Source organism: Centroberyx affinis, unplaced genomic scaffold, assembly GCF_046629955.1.
Source record: "Centroberyx affinis isolate AG114_WGS23_722 - 3 ecotype Tasmania unplaced genomic scaffold, CSIRO-AGI_Caff_v1 ptg005914l_1, whole genome shotgun sequence".
NCBI lineage: Eukaryota > Metazoa > Chordata > Actinopteri > Beryciformes > Berycidae > Centroberyx > Centroberyx affinis.
The window spans coordinates 35,936-50,000 of NW_027283006.1; the positions used below are offsets into that span (position 1 = coordinate 35,936).

Genomic DNA, 14,065 nt, shown 5'->3' on the forward strand with positions numbered 1-14,065 from the left:
TTTTTATTGGGTTTTCAAAATATTTGGATAAACAGGTGGGAGAATACATTTCCATATTTAGCAAGTTCAAATGAAAACTTAATATATCAATTCTTACACAGAAAGTCAGAACGTAGGTCAGGGTCAGGGTCTGGATGATGGAGGAAACAAGAAGAAAAAAAAAACCTTCCAGTCAGAACTTCAGACAAGTTTCTGACATGTTTTTTTTGGGTTTGTTTCCACTTTCGTTTTTGAGCCACCAGGTACCTGCATGCTGTTGTTATGGTTGCAGCTTTAGTTTTTTGTTTTGACGTGTCATTGTGGTTTGAAGGCATTTTTTGTTGGGTTTAGTCAGTGGTGGAAGAAGTACTCAGATCTTTTACTGAAGTAAAAGTAGAAATACCACAGTATAAAAATACTCTGTTACAAGTAAAAGTCCTGCATTCAAAATGTTACTTCAGTAAAAGTACAAAAGTATTAGCATCAAAATGTACTTAAAGCAACAAAAGTAAAAGTACTCATTATGCAGAATGGCCCATTTCAGAATAATACAGTATATATTATATTATTGAATTATAATTATTGATGCATTAATGTGTAAGCATCACTTTAATGTTGCAGCTGGAAAAGGTGGGGCTGATTTCCACTACTTTATATACTGCTGGGTAGCTTACAGTAATCTATAATAATACATCACAATTTGTTGATTATAATTTGTATTAATGATCTGAATCTGCAAAGTAACTAGTAGCTTAAGTTATCAAAAGGTAAAAAGTACAATACACAATACAGTACATAATACTCATTGGTAATACTCAAGTAAAGTACAAGTACCTCAAAATTGTACTAAAGCACAGTATTCAAGTAAATGTACTTAGTTACTTTCCACCTCTGGGTTTAGTTTGTTTTTTTATGGGTTTTTTCATGGTTCATTTGAGTGTTGTTGGTCCTTCAGTCGTCACTCACCTTGTCTGAAGCCTTACCAATGATCCAGACCTAAGTACCAAAGAAAGTCAAGAAGAACTTATTAAGGAGCAAGCTGTAGGAAATTCAAATGCAAATACTGAAAGAAGCCATATGTACAGATTCACATCATATTTAAAGTAATCATTCCACTGAGTGTTTGGGTGTTAACCCTCTGGTTAATTAATCTTTCTACAAGAGCAAGTCACCCAGGTTGGGTGTTCCTCTTGCTCTCTCTGTCTGGCTTGGTGCAGCTCCACCCACCCAGATCCACTCTGTACAATAAACTACAAGTCAGATCAAATCAAATTAAAAGTTTCCTCAACAGAAATTCATGTCACTTCTAACAAAAATCAAAGTGCTGGACGGCTGTTTGTCAGTTCAGAGGTTGTGGCTTCAAGCCTCAGTAAGATATTATTTTTTGAAAGCCAACATCCTGAGAAAAGACTGAAAATCTCCAAGAAACATCACTAGGAACCAGTCTGACCCAGTGGCTCAAACTGCTGGAGGACTACATGACCGTTTGGAGTTTGTGGGTTCGAGCCTGAAAGCCAACATGCCGAGTAAAGACCGAAAAGCTCTGAGAGAAAAGCTCTGAGAGAAAAGCCTCTCGGCCGATGCGACCCGGTGGCTCAAAGAGCTGCACAGCGTCTCTTAAGTGTTCAGGTGAGTTCCAGCCTGACTCACTCACTGGGTTTTGAAAGCCGACATCCAGAGGAAAGAGAAGAGCTGAGAGTGTGAAGGGACCTGGTGGAGTGAGAGCCCACTGAGCAATTTTACGTTGATTAGACGTTTAAAACACGTCTAAATGGCCCATAGCCGTCTAGGCTAAATTAAGTTTAAATGGGGTTGAAAAGTGAAAGTTTATTAGATGTCTATACATAGACAATATTATCCTGGACTATATGAGAGCTACGCATAGACGCAATGTGGAAATTACTTCTTGTGCTCAGATAATTATCTTGTAGGCTAGTCTACAGGACTTCTCTGGTGCATATTTTTGGTATTTACAGATGTTTATTCATTGTAATAATGTATTTACTGCTTGGTCTAAAATAGGTCTATACATAGCCGTAATCATCCTGGGCTATATGAGAGCTAAAGCATAGAGGAGACGTTGAAATCAGGTCTTTTGCTCAGTGAGAGGTGTCGACACCTGGAGACATGAGAGGACGAGGCGTCGCTGGTTCAATCCCCGCTCCGTCACCAGGAGCTGGAACACCAGGAAACCTTTCCATCTGCAGGGTGAGGAGGTTGGAAAGAGATGTTTTACCAACATGTCAAAGTTTTAAAAAAGTATTGGACATGTTTGGCTCAGCCACCGCCTCCTCATAAGGGGAAAGACAGTACCAATGTTGACCCTAAGTTTATAGTTCTGTATGTTTGTTTACACATTGTTGATTTACATATAGTGTCTCTCCAGTGAATTACATGTGGTGTCTGTACCTAAGTCTTCTATATATCTATGTAACTGTCTGTAGCAGCTGCAGTCTTTACCAGTCATGTTATGACTTTACAGACTGAGTTCAGCAGCAACATCTCTCCTCCATCAGGGACTGAACCAACATCCAGACTGACAGAGAAACCAGCTGCTGATCCTGCTGAGCTGTTTCTGAGGTTCGGTTTGTTTCTGTTCATCATCTTGTTTCTCCAAGTCTTCACACTGCTGACAACAACAACATGAATCACTTCAGACTGAGAGAGCCGGGACTCAAACCAGCGTCTTTATGAAGGACAAGCAGCTGCTGATCTCACTGAGCTGCAGACAAGAAGCTCTGACTCTTCATTCATCAGTTTATTTATAGGTTCAGTTTATATAGAAGTGTTCAAACTACTGATGGTGAATCACAGCGTCTCAGAGCAACAACCAACCTGCTCGGATCTTAAATTCATCAGCATGTTAAGATGATTGAACATTAAAGGACTTGAGGTTTGAACCAACAACCTGCTGCATCAGATCCAGCCGTTTATCCCACTGAGCTGGTTTTTCTTTTCTTCTTCTGCATTAGTAAGTCCTGCCCGACACTGTAAGGATCTGTCAAGATATGTATGTAATGATGTGTGTGTGAAACATAAACAGCAGGGTCAGAAATGAACAGGGGCTCAGGAAAATAAATACGTTTGAAAGTTAAAAAATGAATAAATAAATGAGTTGGCAAAAAATGACGCTCATAATTAGGAGTTCTCTCTTTGGTTTTCGCCCTGATTGCATTTTTTTTGTTTGTTGAGTTGTCAAATAAGTCACATTAGCAGTAACAGTAGTAATAGTAGAAGCTGGTGGAAGCAGTATTTTTGTATTTCAAACCACTCAGATTGCAGTACTTTGTAGAATAGATCAGATTTCTATTACATTAAACAGGAACTTTCAGATTCAGATTGTGTCACTTTATTTTCACTGATGATCCTGTTGAGACAAGAATCCTGATGAGGAAACAAGAAGGAAAACAACAGGCATCCAGTCAGAAGTTTTAAAGTAAAACTTTAGACAGACGTGTTTTTGTGTTGTACCGACTTCTGTTTTTGAACCACCAGCTACCTGCATGGTGTTATGGTTGTTGGAGTGTTGGTTTTGTTATTTATTCACCTTGTTTAGTCTAGTCTGATTTGACATGTCATTTGGGTTTGAAGCCATTTTCGGTTCTGTTTAGTTTGTTATTCATTGTTCACTTGAGTTTTTAAGTATTGCCATGTTGATGGTTTTTTATTTGTCGCTCACCTTGCTGCTGCTGGGTGGGATTTGATCCCAGGTCTCCAGACCACATACCAAAATCAAGAGTCTTACCTCTACACTATGGCCTCCAAGCCACATGTGACTCCAGAGTGGAGTGTCTTACCTCTAAACTATCTGTGAGCACAGAGGGAGGCTGCTCCACAAACACTAAAAGGGAAAGTCAAGAACTTATTAAGGAGCAAGCTGTAGGACATTCAAATGCAAATACTGCAAGAAGCCATATGTTCAGTTCCACTTCATATTTAATGTAATCATTCCACTGAGTGTTTGGGTATTAACCCTCTGGTTAATTAGTCTTTCTAGAACAAGTCATGCCTGTCGGTCCTGGTGACTCATGAAGAACATGAAGGAACATGAACATGAAGGTCTTGGGTTCAGTTCCAGCCTGACTCAGTGGAATCATGTCTTTCTCCTCTCCACACATTTAACCTTAAAAATGACAAACAGGTTTGGTGTTCCTCTGGCTTGATGCAGCTCCACCCACCCAGGTCAACTCTGTGCAATAAACTTCCTAAAACAAACACACCTACCTGCTTATAAGGTGAAAAAGAAAAAAAAACTATACTTCTACAAGTGTTATCTCAAGTAGAAATGAGACTAAACCCAACTGAGTGTGACATTAGATGAAAGTGAAGCAAACACCTATACCTGCTTCATACTACTAATACTGCTGGTACTACTAATAGACCTACTTCTCATAATAATATTGTGATTAATGAATATCCACACTATGCCAAAATGGATTATGAGCGTTGTTGACTTTTTATAGTAAGTATTGAGTAATTGCTTAGGAATGTTATAATAACTAATTACATGAATATTATATGTCACCAAAATAGATAGGTCAGGTGGTTGTGCTAAGATAGGTCAGTAGCACAACCAAGACTGCAGTCCCTGAAAAATGAAATGAAAAATAGTTTCTGTTTATAGTGTTTATAGTGATCTTACTGTACACTTTATGGCAGTTTGCCTCCTTTGATATCACTGCACTGTTTACTGTGGTATATTTTATATTTGTATAGTATCCTTCTAAAGTTTATTACAGCATTTCTATAGTTCTTCTTTCCCATATGGAATGAGTGTGAAAGAAAGGGAAAGAAAGCTGTTTTTTTACTCTAAAGTACTCTAAAAGAATCTTCACTTTACTTTGTTCAGATTATTTATTTATGAACAGTGGAGTTTGGGAGTAAAACGCGTTTCCCTGCATGTGCTCCTCAGAGCAACACGGCTGGGGATTGGCCACATCGTGGTCCAGATTTTCTCTCCTGTCATTGGTTCACGCGCACTTCACTCGAACGTCTAAGTAAACTGATTGGTCAGAAGTCCCCGCCAGGCCCCGCCCCCCTCCGCCCAGAGTGAAAGAGTTCTTCCGCCAGGCCGCCGTCCCTCCGGAAGCCGTCAGTCGGTGTCGGACAGTCAGAGAGCGGACTGAGCGCGAGAGGCAGCCGAGAAATAAGTTTAAAAACACACAGTCTCCGCCGAAACCCGGACAGAGAGAGTCTCCAACACGGACAAGTGTTCGAGGCGCTCCGGTACACCGAGAGAGGCTTTTATAAACCCCCCCTGAACCCCCACAGACCCGGCCCTCTCAGCTCCGCGGGGCCCGGCGAGGCGAGGCGGGAGGAGATGGAGCCTTCACCGGCGAAGGCGAAGCCGCAGGGCCGGCTGCTGGTGTCCACCCAGCTGGATGCTAAAGACGAGCTGGAGGAGGTAGGGTCGCCGGGCTAGCTGCACGGATACACGGACAACATTAAATAAGCCGAGCTAACGGTAACTCACGCGCCCCCGGCTGATTAAAGAACAGCTTTCTAATCATAACAAAAACCAACGGATACAAAGAGACACGGAACCATTTTTGTGAACCTGCATGTTGCTAGCTAGGCTAGCTAGCAGGTGGCTAGCGCCGTTAGCTTAGCCAGCCTGCCGTTATCTGACAGAACAGTCGGTCCAGCTGCAGCCGGTCGGCCGGGCTGCACAGCGGCTCGGTGCTTTTGCAGAGCTGATAGTTGAGGAAAAGTCGCAGAGCTAGTAACTAGTTAGCCTAGCATGCTAATCATACGTAAACATATGGATGAGACACAAAGTGATGCGCATGCGCGTTGTTTGTCTTTCGCATGTCAAAAAGAGCATGAGATGCGGTCGTTGACACTGTCTTCCAACTTCTGACTCATAGTTGTTGTTGTTGTTGTCTCGCTGTGTTGCTGTCCCACTGACTGCTGCTGATGGGGTGTGTGTGTGTGTGTGTGTGTGTGTGTGTGTGTGTGTGTGTGTGTGTGTGGAAGCTGCATGCCATGCTGCATCTGTGTCATACAGGGGTGTGTGTTTGGTCAGTCAGCTGAATGTTAGTCTATAAAGTGTAAGTGTGTGTCTGTAATGCAACAGTTTGTCTGTTGTCCTCTAGTGGTTGGAGGTGTGTGTGTGTGTGTGTGTGTGTGTGTGTGTATGTGTGTGTGGAAGAAGAAAACGTACAAGGACACAAATATTGCACCTTCAATATTTGTGTCCTTGTACGTTTTCTTCTGTGTGGACATAAATAAAGTGTTAAAATGTGTGTGTGTGTTGCTAATGACCCAGTGTTTGTGCTGTGCAGAGATTGGAGAGGTGTGTTGGAATCGTCCAGTCGTTGACCAATGGGCTTTCAGAACGGGAGGCGAACGACGCTCTGACTGCTAATGTAAGAAACACACACACTCTGAAAATACTACAACTAATACTACAACTAATACTACAACTAATACTACAACTAATAACTACTGCTACTAATACTACTACTGCCGCTACTAATACTACTACAGGTTAATGTAAGAAACACACACACACTGATAATACTACTGATAATACTACAACTAATACTACTATTACTGCTACTAATACTACAACTACTGCTACTAATACTACTACAGGTTAATGTAAGAAACACACACACACACTGATAATACTACAACTAATACTACTGCTACTAATACTACTATTGCTGCTACTAATACTACCACAGGTTAATGTAAGAAACACACACACACTGATAATACTACTGATAACACTACAACTAATACTACAACTACTGCTACTAATACTACTACAGGTTAATGTAAGAAACACACACACACACTGATAATACTACAACTAATACTACTGCTACTAATACTACTATTGCTGCTACTAATACTACCACAGGTTAATGTAAGAAGCACACACACACTGATAATACTACTGATAGTACTACAACTAATACTACTACTGCTACTAATACTACTACAGGGTAATGTAAGAAACACATACACACTCACTGACAATATACTACTACTACTACCACTTCTGCTACTAATACTACTGCTACTACTTCTTCTTGTGTTTGTTTTTGAATATCAGTTCTTGAGTAAAAAAATAATTGTTGATGCCAGATGTGTGTAGACTTTGGTTTTCCTCTAACCCGTCTCTCTGCCCCCCCCCCCCCCCCCCCCCCCTCCTCCAGGTGTGTAAAGGCCAGCAGCAGCATGAGGAAGTGTGTTTGGGTCTGTTCAGTCTGGTTCTCACAGAGCCGACTCAGGCCCAGAGGGTGAGAGGCTTATAAATATTGTTCTGTTTTTCTATTGTGATTTATTGACTTTTATATATCGTCCGGTCACTGACTGAGGAAAATGATATCCAACTATTATCAAACCAATATATAAAGTATGTAACTATGTAGTAAACTGTGTGTGTGTGTGTTTGTGTGTGTGTGTGTGTGCTCAGTGTTACAGAGACCTGACTCTGGTCAACAGAGACGGGATGAACGTGATTCTGGTGAAGATCAACCAGATCCTCATGGAGAAGTTCCTCAAGCTGCAGGACGTTCCCCGAACCCAGGTACGGTTCTACTGCAAACACACACAGAACCCAGGTACGGTTCTACTGTAAACACACAGAACCCAGGTACAGTTCTACTGTAAACACACAGAACCCAGGTACGGTTCTGCTGAAAACACACAGAACACAGTACTGTTCTCCTGTAAACACACAGAACAAAGTACTGTTCTACTGTAAACACAGAACACTGTTCTACTGTAAACACACAGAACACAGTACTGAACGCATGTGAACCTGCCTACTTTTAAACTGCATTTAACCCAAACCCTTTTTTTTTTGCTGATCCGAAAAATGATCCGATCCGTGACTCAAAACCTGATACGATCCGGACCGTGAGGTTTGTGATGCGTTGCAGCCCGAGTCTGAACCACGAAAGCAGCAGTCAGTCATTTAAAATCTGGTTCTAGAGGTTCTCGAGGCGTCAGTGTAGAATCTCTCAGGAATAAATTGTGACTCATCTAAGAACGGATAATAAACAGTTTGACATTATTTATGCAGCAGTTACTTCATTCATCTAATTAGTTTTTACTTGGTCTGGTTTAGTTCCCTCTCTCTCTCTCTCTGACTAATGCAAAACCATCAGTGCAGTCCCCCCCCCCCCCCCCCCCCCATATTTACCTGAACTAAACCAACGCAGTACTGAACTTCCTGTCCCTGTGTGCAGCTGGTCTGGCTGGTCAGAGAGCTGGTGAAGAGCGGAGTGATGGGAGCTGACGGCGTCGTCATGACACTGATGAAACAGATCGCAGGTCAGACACACACACACACACACACACACACACACACACACACACACACGCTGGAGAACAACAATCTGGAACTGTCAGAGCTGGGAATTCATTTTATATTACTGTTGTCATTGTGTTGTTATTGTGTGTGTGTGTGTGTGTGTGTGTGTGTGTGTGTGTGTGTGTGCAGGCGGAGACATCTCCAATAAGAACCTGTGGCTGGCGGAGAGCGTCCTGGACATCCTGGTGGAGCAGAAGTACGTTCAGCAACCAAACTGTTCTGCTGGAGCTTTGAGAGGCTTTTCCAGGCCGGAGAGTCGGGGAACATCAGGGAACATTGGGGAGAGTTAGGGAACATCTGGGAGAGTCAGGGAACATCTGGGAACATCTGGGAGAGTCAGGGAACATCTGGGAACATCTGGGAGAGTTAGGGAACATCTGGGAGAGTCAGGGAACATCTGGGAACATTGGGGAGAGTCAGGGAACATCTGGGAACATCTGGGAGAGTCAGGGAACATCTGGGAACATCAGGGAGAGTCAGGGAACATCTGGGAACATCAGGGAGAGTTAGGGAACATCTGGGAGAGTCAGGGAACATTGGGGAGAGTCAGGGAACATCTGGGAACATCGGGGAGAGTCAGGGAACATCTGGGAACATCAGGGAGAGTCAGGGAACATCTGGGAGAGTCAGGGAACATCTGGGAACATTGGGAACATCTGGGAGAGTCAGGGAACATCTGGGAACATTGGGGAGAGTTAGGGAACATCTGGGAGAGTCAGGGAACATCTGGGAACATCTGGGAGAGTTAGGGAACATCTGGGAGAGTCAGGGAACATCTGGGAACATTGGGGAGAGTTAGGGAACATCTGGGAGAGTTAGGGAGAGTTAGAGAACATCTGGGAGAGTTAGGGAGAGTTAGGGAACATCAGGGAGAGTCAGGGAACATCAGGGTGAGTCTGGGAACATCGGGGAATTTTCCAAACGTGTCACTTTCCAGAAATCCAGCTGGATGTGTTTTCATCTGGCTTCTCACTCTCATCACATCAGCTGGTTTTCAGAGTGAAAAACAACATGAACAGACCAGCGATGGGACGATTCAGGATTCAATACATATGGATTGTAACATTTTTGTATTGAGAGATACAAAAATGAACAAACCAGGAGGGAGGAACAGATTTAGGTCTCTGAAGCTCTGAGTCATGGAAAGTCCTGGAAGCTGCAGTGTCTTGTTTCTGTTTTTTCTTTTACAGACTTTATCGTCTTGCTGCCTGTTTCTTTGTTTTCTTTCTTTCTGGATAAAAATCTGTTTCATTTCCTCCCTGTCCTCTCTCTCACACACACACACACTCCACACACACACACACACACACACACACACACACTCCACACACACACACACACACACACACACTCTCACAGGGAGTGGGTGCTGAAGAGCGGGATGCTGATAGCGATGTCGGTCTACACGTACCTCCGTCTGATCGTGGACCACGGGACGCCCAACCTGCTGCCGCTCAGACAGAAGGAGGTCGACTTCTGCATCAGCATGCTGAGGGAGAAGGTGAGGAGGCAAGGAGGGAGGGAAGGGAGCGAGGGAAGGAAGGAGGGAAGGGAGCGAGGGAAGGAAGGAGGGAAGGGAGCGAGGGAAGGAAGGAAGGATAGAAAGAAAGAGGCAGACTTCTGTATCTATATAATGAGAGAGAAGGGAAGGAAGGAAGGAAGGAAGAATCTCCTTTCATCTCATGTCTCTCTCTCTCTCTCCCCGTCTCTCTCTCTGTCCATGTCTCTCTCTCTCTCTCCCCGTCTCTCTCTCTGTCCATGTCTCTCTCTCTCTCTCTGTCCATGTCTCTCTGTCCATGTCACTCTCTCTCTCTCTCCCCTGTCTCTCTCTCTGTCCATGTCTCTCTCTCTCTGTCTCTCTCTCTGTCCATGTCTCTCTCTCTCTCTCTCTGTCCATGTCTCTCTCTCTCTCTCTGTCCATGTCTCTCTCTCTCTCTCTCTCTCTCTCTCTCTCTCTCTGTCCATGTCTCTCTCTGTCCATGTCCATCTCTCTCTGTCTCTCTCTCTGTCTCTCTCTCTCTCTCCCCTGTCTCTCTCTCTGTCCATGTCTCTCTCTCTCTGTCTCTCCCCCCCCCCACCTCTCTCTCTCTCTCTCTCTCTCTCTCTCTCTGTAGTTCATGGAGTGTTTCATCATTGGTAGAGATCTGGTTCGGTTGCTGCAGATTGTTGCTCGGATCCCGGAGATGGAGCTGCTGTGGAAAGACCTGCTGCACAACCCCCAGGCCCTGAGCCCACAGTTCACTGGTACTGTGTGTGTGTGTGTGTGTGTGTGTGTGTGTGTGTGTGTGGGTCTGGTCTGGTCTGGTCTGGTCTGGTGTGGTCTGGTCAGGGTTTGGTCAGTTCCTGAACATTCAGAGAGAATTCATGGTAAAAGGTTGGAGTTGGAATGTGAATGTGACCCACACAGAGTCTGAATGGACAGAAGCTGTTTCCACTGTTCTGTGGTGTTTTGGCTGCTAAACCAAAACATGGCGTCTGTGGTTAGTTGCTATGGTGACAACGGAAGTTTGTCCATAAGGCAAGGCAAGGCAAGTTTATTTATATAGCACATTTCAGCAACAAGGCAATTCAAAGTGCTTTACATAAAACATTAAAAGCATCGAGACAAAGTGAAAAAGATAAAATTCATACATTGCATTAAAATAATCAAATAAAGTAAAATAGAAAGATAAAAGAACACAACAAACACAACAAATAACAGAAACAGTTCAAATGAGAATAAGAAGATTATAAAATACAAGAATAAAAGTTGCAGTGCAGTGTAAGAAATGAATAATTATTTGATTTAACAAAAGGCAGCGGCAAACAGAAAAGTGTTCAGCCTGGATTGGGAGTTTATTCCAGATCTGTGGAGCATAGAAACTGAACGCTGCCTCTCTGTGTTTAAGGCCATAGAGTGAGTCACACCGGTTAAATTCATAAAATGTGACGACTTACCAGCAGTAATGTAGAGCGAGTAAACCCAATCCTCCAAGAACCCCTGAGCAGATCCCCCCCCCCTCCCCCCTCATGCCCCCCCCCCCCACGACATTTGAATGGGAAAGACGGTTCTCTCCATTCAAATCCTGTGGTCACCCAGCTGTAAGGAAACAGAATGTGGAGAACTGAACATTAAATTCCATGAACTTTCACTTCTAACAGTGAATTTCACTGAGGGCCAAACCTGCTGCTTGAACTTAGTTCCAGACTTCCTGACCCCTGTCCACCGGGCCGGCCTAGTCTAAACCCTAAACCCTAAACCCTAAACCCTAAACCCTAAACCCTAAACCCTCAAGCCCCACTACTTGGCCCTTCCAGATCCTCAGGGCCAGAGCTGTTAGCCCTGGTGCTTATACATCATCACATCCTATATTTTTATATATAGGGGGTGTTGCTTAGTAACGTGCAGCCGTTCCTACATTAATGAGCATCTGCCTGTTAGAAACGAGGTATGTTAATTCTTAAATATGCATTACTTTCAGCTACACATAGAAAAATAAGTGTGTTACGAGTTGGAAACGACTTTTTAGCCTGACACTGTGTATTAAAACCAACATTGGCCTTATTTAACTGTCTAGAAAATTACTATCACTCACTTTCCAAGTTTGACACACAGCAGTAAAGGACTGATGTTAAAGGGAAAAATGCCTTTGCTGACACAGGCAAGGCAGTTTATATTTTTGTACTTTAACGCCTTCAGCAGGCAAGAGCCATGACTCTGTGTGTTTCATGTGAGTGATGTTAGCCTCATCCTGCAACCTGCTTCTTCTTTAAAACTTCCCTCAAAGTAATTCAGACTAATGTTAACGATCAGACTGTACAGTGTTGTCTGCCATGTTTGATGACAAGCAGTTGTGTAAGTTAGTTGTCATGGTTACGCAGGGAGGGACCAGGTTGCTCAGTGGAAACACTTTAGCCCGGTGCTGGAGTTCCTGGGCCAAAGTTCCTGTGCTTTTGGCCTTCAGTGGAAAGGGGGGAAATGAGTTAAATTCAACTTTGTGAAATTCCAATTCAATTTCAGTTCTGTTTCCTGGAGGGTTTTTCCAGTTCCTCAGCTGAATTGAAAGTTGTTGTAAAGTAAAATAGAAATACAATAGAAATACAAAGGAAATTTGCTTAGTTTTAGTTTTTGATGATTTATTTGCTAGGAAGCTGAAAGTGAAAGTTTTGAGCAGGAGTTTTTTTTCCCGGTCTCAGTTTGCCATTTCTGTGTGTGTGTGTGTGTGTGTGTGTGTGTGTGTGTGTGTGTGTGTGTGTCAGGTCTGCTCCAGCTGCTGACGGCTCGCACTTCCAGAAAGTTCCTGGCCTGTCGCCTCACACCGGACATGGAGACCAAGCTGCTGTTCATGACCTCCAGGGTAACACACACACACACACACACACACACACACACACACACACACAGAGACAGACACACACACACACACACACACACACACACAGAGACAGACACACACACACACACAGAGACAGACACACAGACACAGTCACACAGTCACACACGCGCGCACACACACACACAGAGACAGACACACAGACACAGTCACACAGTCACACACACACACACACACACACACAGAGACAGACACACACACACACACACACACACACACAGAGACACATACAGACACACACACACACAGAAACACACACACACACGGGACAGAGAGACAGACACACACACACACAGTCACACACTCACACACACGTGCACACACACTGAGACACACACACACACACACACACAGGTAAATTCAGGTTTTATCTTCAGTCTCATATTGAGTCTCACAGTCCAGACTCCATCCTCTGTCACTGAACAGCCAATCAGATCGCTCTGCTCTTCATGCAGCAGCAGCCTGGGCTCTGATTGGCTGATCAGAGGTGTAACAGGAATCCAAAAGTGGGCAGAAGAAGCTTCCTGATACTTTCATAATCACAATTATTTTGAAAGACGTTCTGCCTTCAAAATAAAAGCCTAGAAAATTTGTCACTGGCACTTTTGGAAAAAGCAAAAATTAACTACTGGCTTCTGATGCAGACTCTACTGGTTCCAGACTCTACCGGTTTCAGACTGTACTGGTCTTTGATGTCTGTCTCTCCTGGTCTCTGACTCTACTGGTTTCAGACTCTATTGGTTTCAGACTCTACTGGTTTCAGACTCTACTGGTCTCTGATGTGGTCTCTCCTGGTCTCTGACTCTCCTGGTCTCTGACTCTCCTGGTCTCTGACTCTACTGGTCTCTGATGTGGTCTCTCCTGGTCTCTGACTGTCCTGGTCTCAGACTCTACTGGTTCCAGACTCTACTGGTTTCTGATGCAGAATCTACTGTTCTCTGACTCTACTGGTTTCTGATGCAGAATCTACTGGTCTCTGACTCTACTGATCTCTGATGTGGTCTCTCCTGGTCTCAGACTCTGCTGGTCTCTGATGCGGTCTCTCCTGGTCTCTGACTCTCCTAGTCTCTGATGCGGTCTCTCCTGGTCTCAGACTCTGCTGGTCTCTGATGCGGTCTCTCCTGGTCTCAGACTCTGCTGGTCTCTGATGCGGTCTCTCCTGATGCGGTCTCTCCTGGTCTCAGACTCTGCTGGTCTCTGATGCTTTCTCTCCTGATGCGGTCTCTCCTGACGCGGTCTCTCCTGACGCGGTCTCTCCTGGTCTCTGCAGGTCCGGTTCGGGCAGCAGAAGCGGTATCAGGACTGGTTTCAGAGACAGTACCTGTCGACGGCGGAGAGCCAGTCGCTGCGCTGCGATCTGATTCGCTACATCTGCGGCGTGGTC

At 44.2% G+C, this 14,065-nt stretch overlaps 1 protein-coding gene across 1 annotated transcript in view; it reads left to right on the forward strand.

Annotated features, from left to right (window-relative positions):
• Window positions 1-5,165: 5,165 nt before the first annotated feature.
• ints3 (integrator complex subunit 3) overlaps window positions 5,166-14,065 on the forward strand; it is a gene marked incomplete at its 3' end in the record, with an annotated part of 11,033 nt that continues 2,133 nt past the window's right edge. Inside the window, exons 1-10 of the mRNA XM_071547437.1 lie at window positions 5,166-5,383; window positions 6,264-6,347; window positions 7,146-7,229; window positions 7,406-7,519; window positions 8,184-8,268; window positions 8,438-8,504; window positions 9,668-9,809; window positions 10,423-10,552; window positions 12,548-12,645; window positions 13,952-14,065. The exon at window positions 13,952-14,065 is cut by the window's right edge and continues 78 nt beyond it. Coding sequence (XP_071403538.1) covers window positions 5,300-5,383; window positions 6,264-6,347; window positions 7,146-7,229; window positions 7,406-7,519; window positions 8,184-8,268; window positions 8,438-8,504; window positions 9,668-9,809; window positions 10,423-10,552; window positions 12,548-12,645; window positions 13,952-14,065 — 1,002 coding nt within the window. The remainder of the gene's footprint in view (window positions 5,384-6,263; window positions 6,348-7,145; window positions 7,230-7,405; window positions 7,520-8,183; window positions 8,269-8,437; window positions 8,505-9,667; window positions 9,810-10,422; window positions 10,553-12,547; window positions 12,646-13,951) is intronic.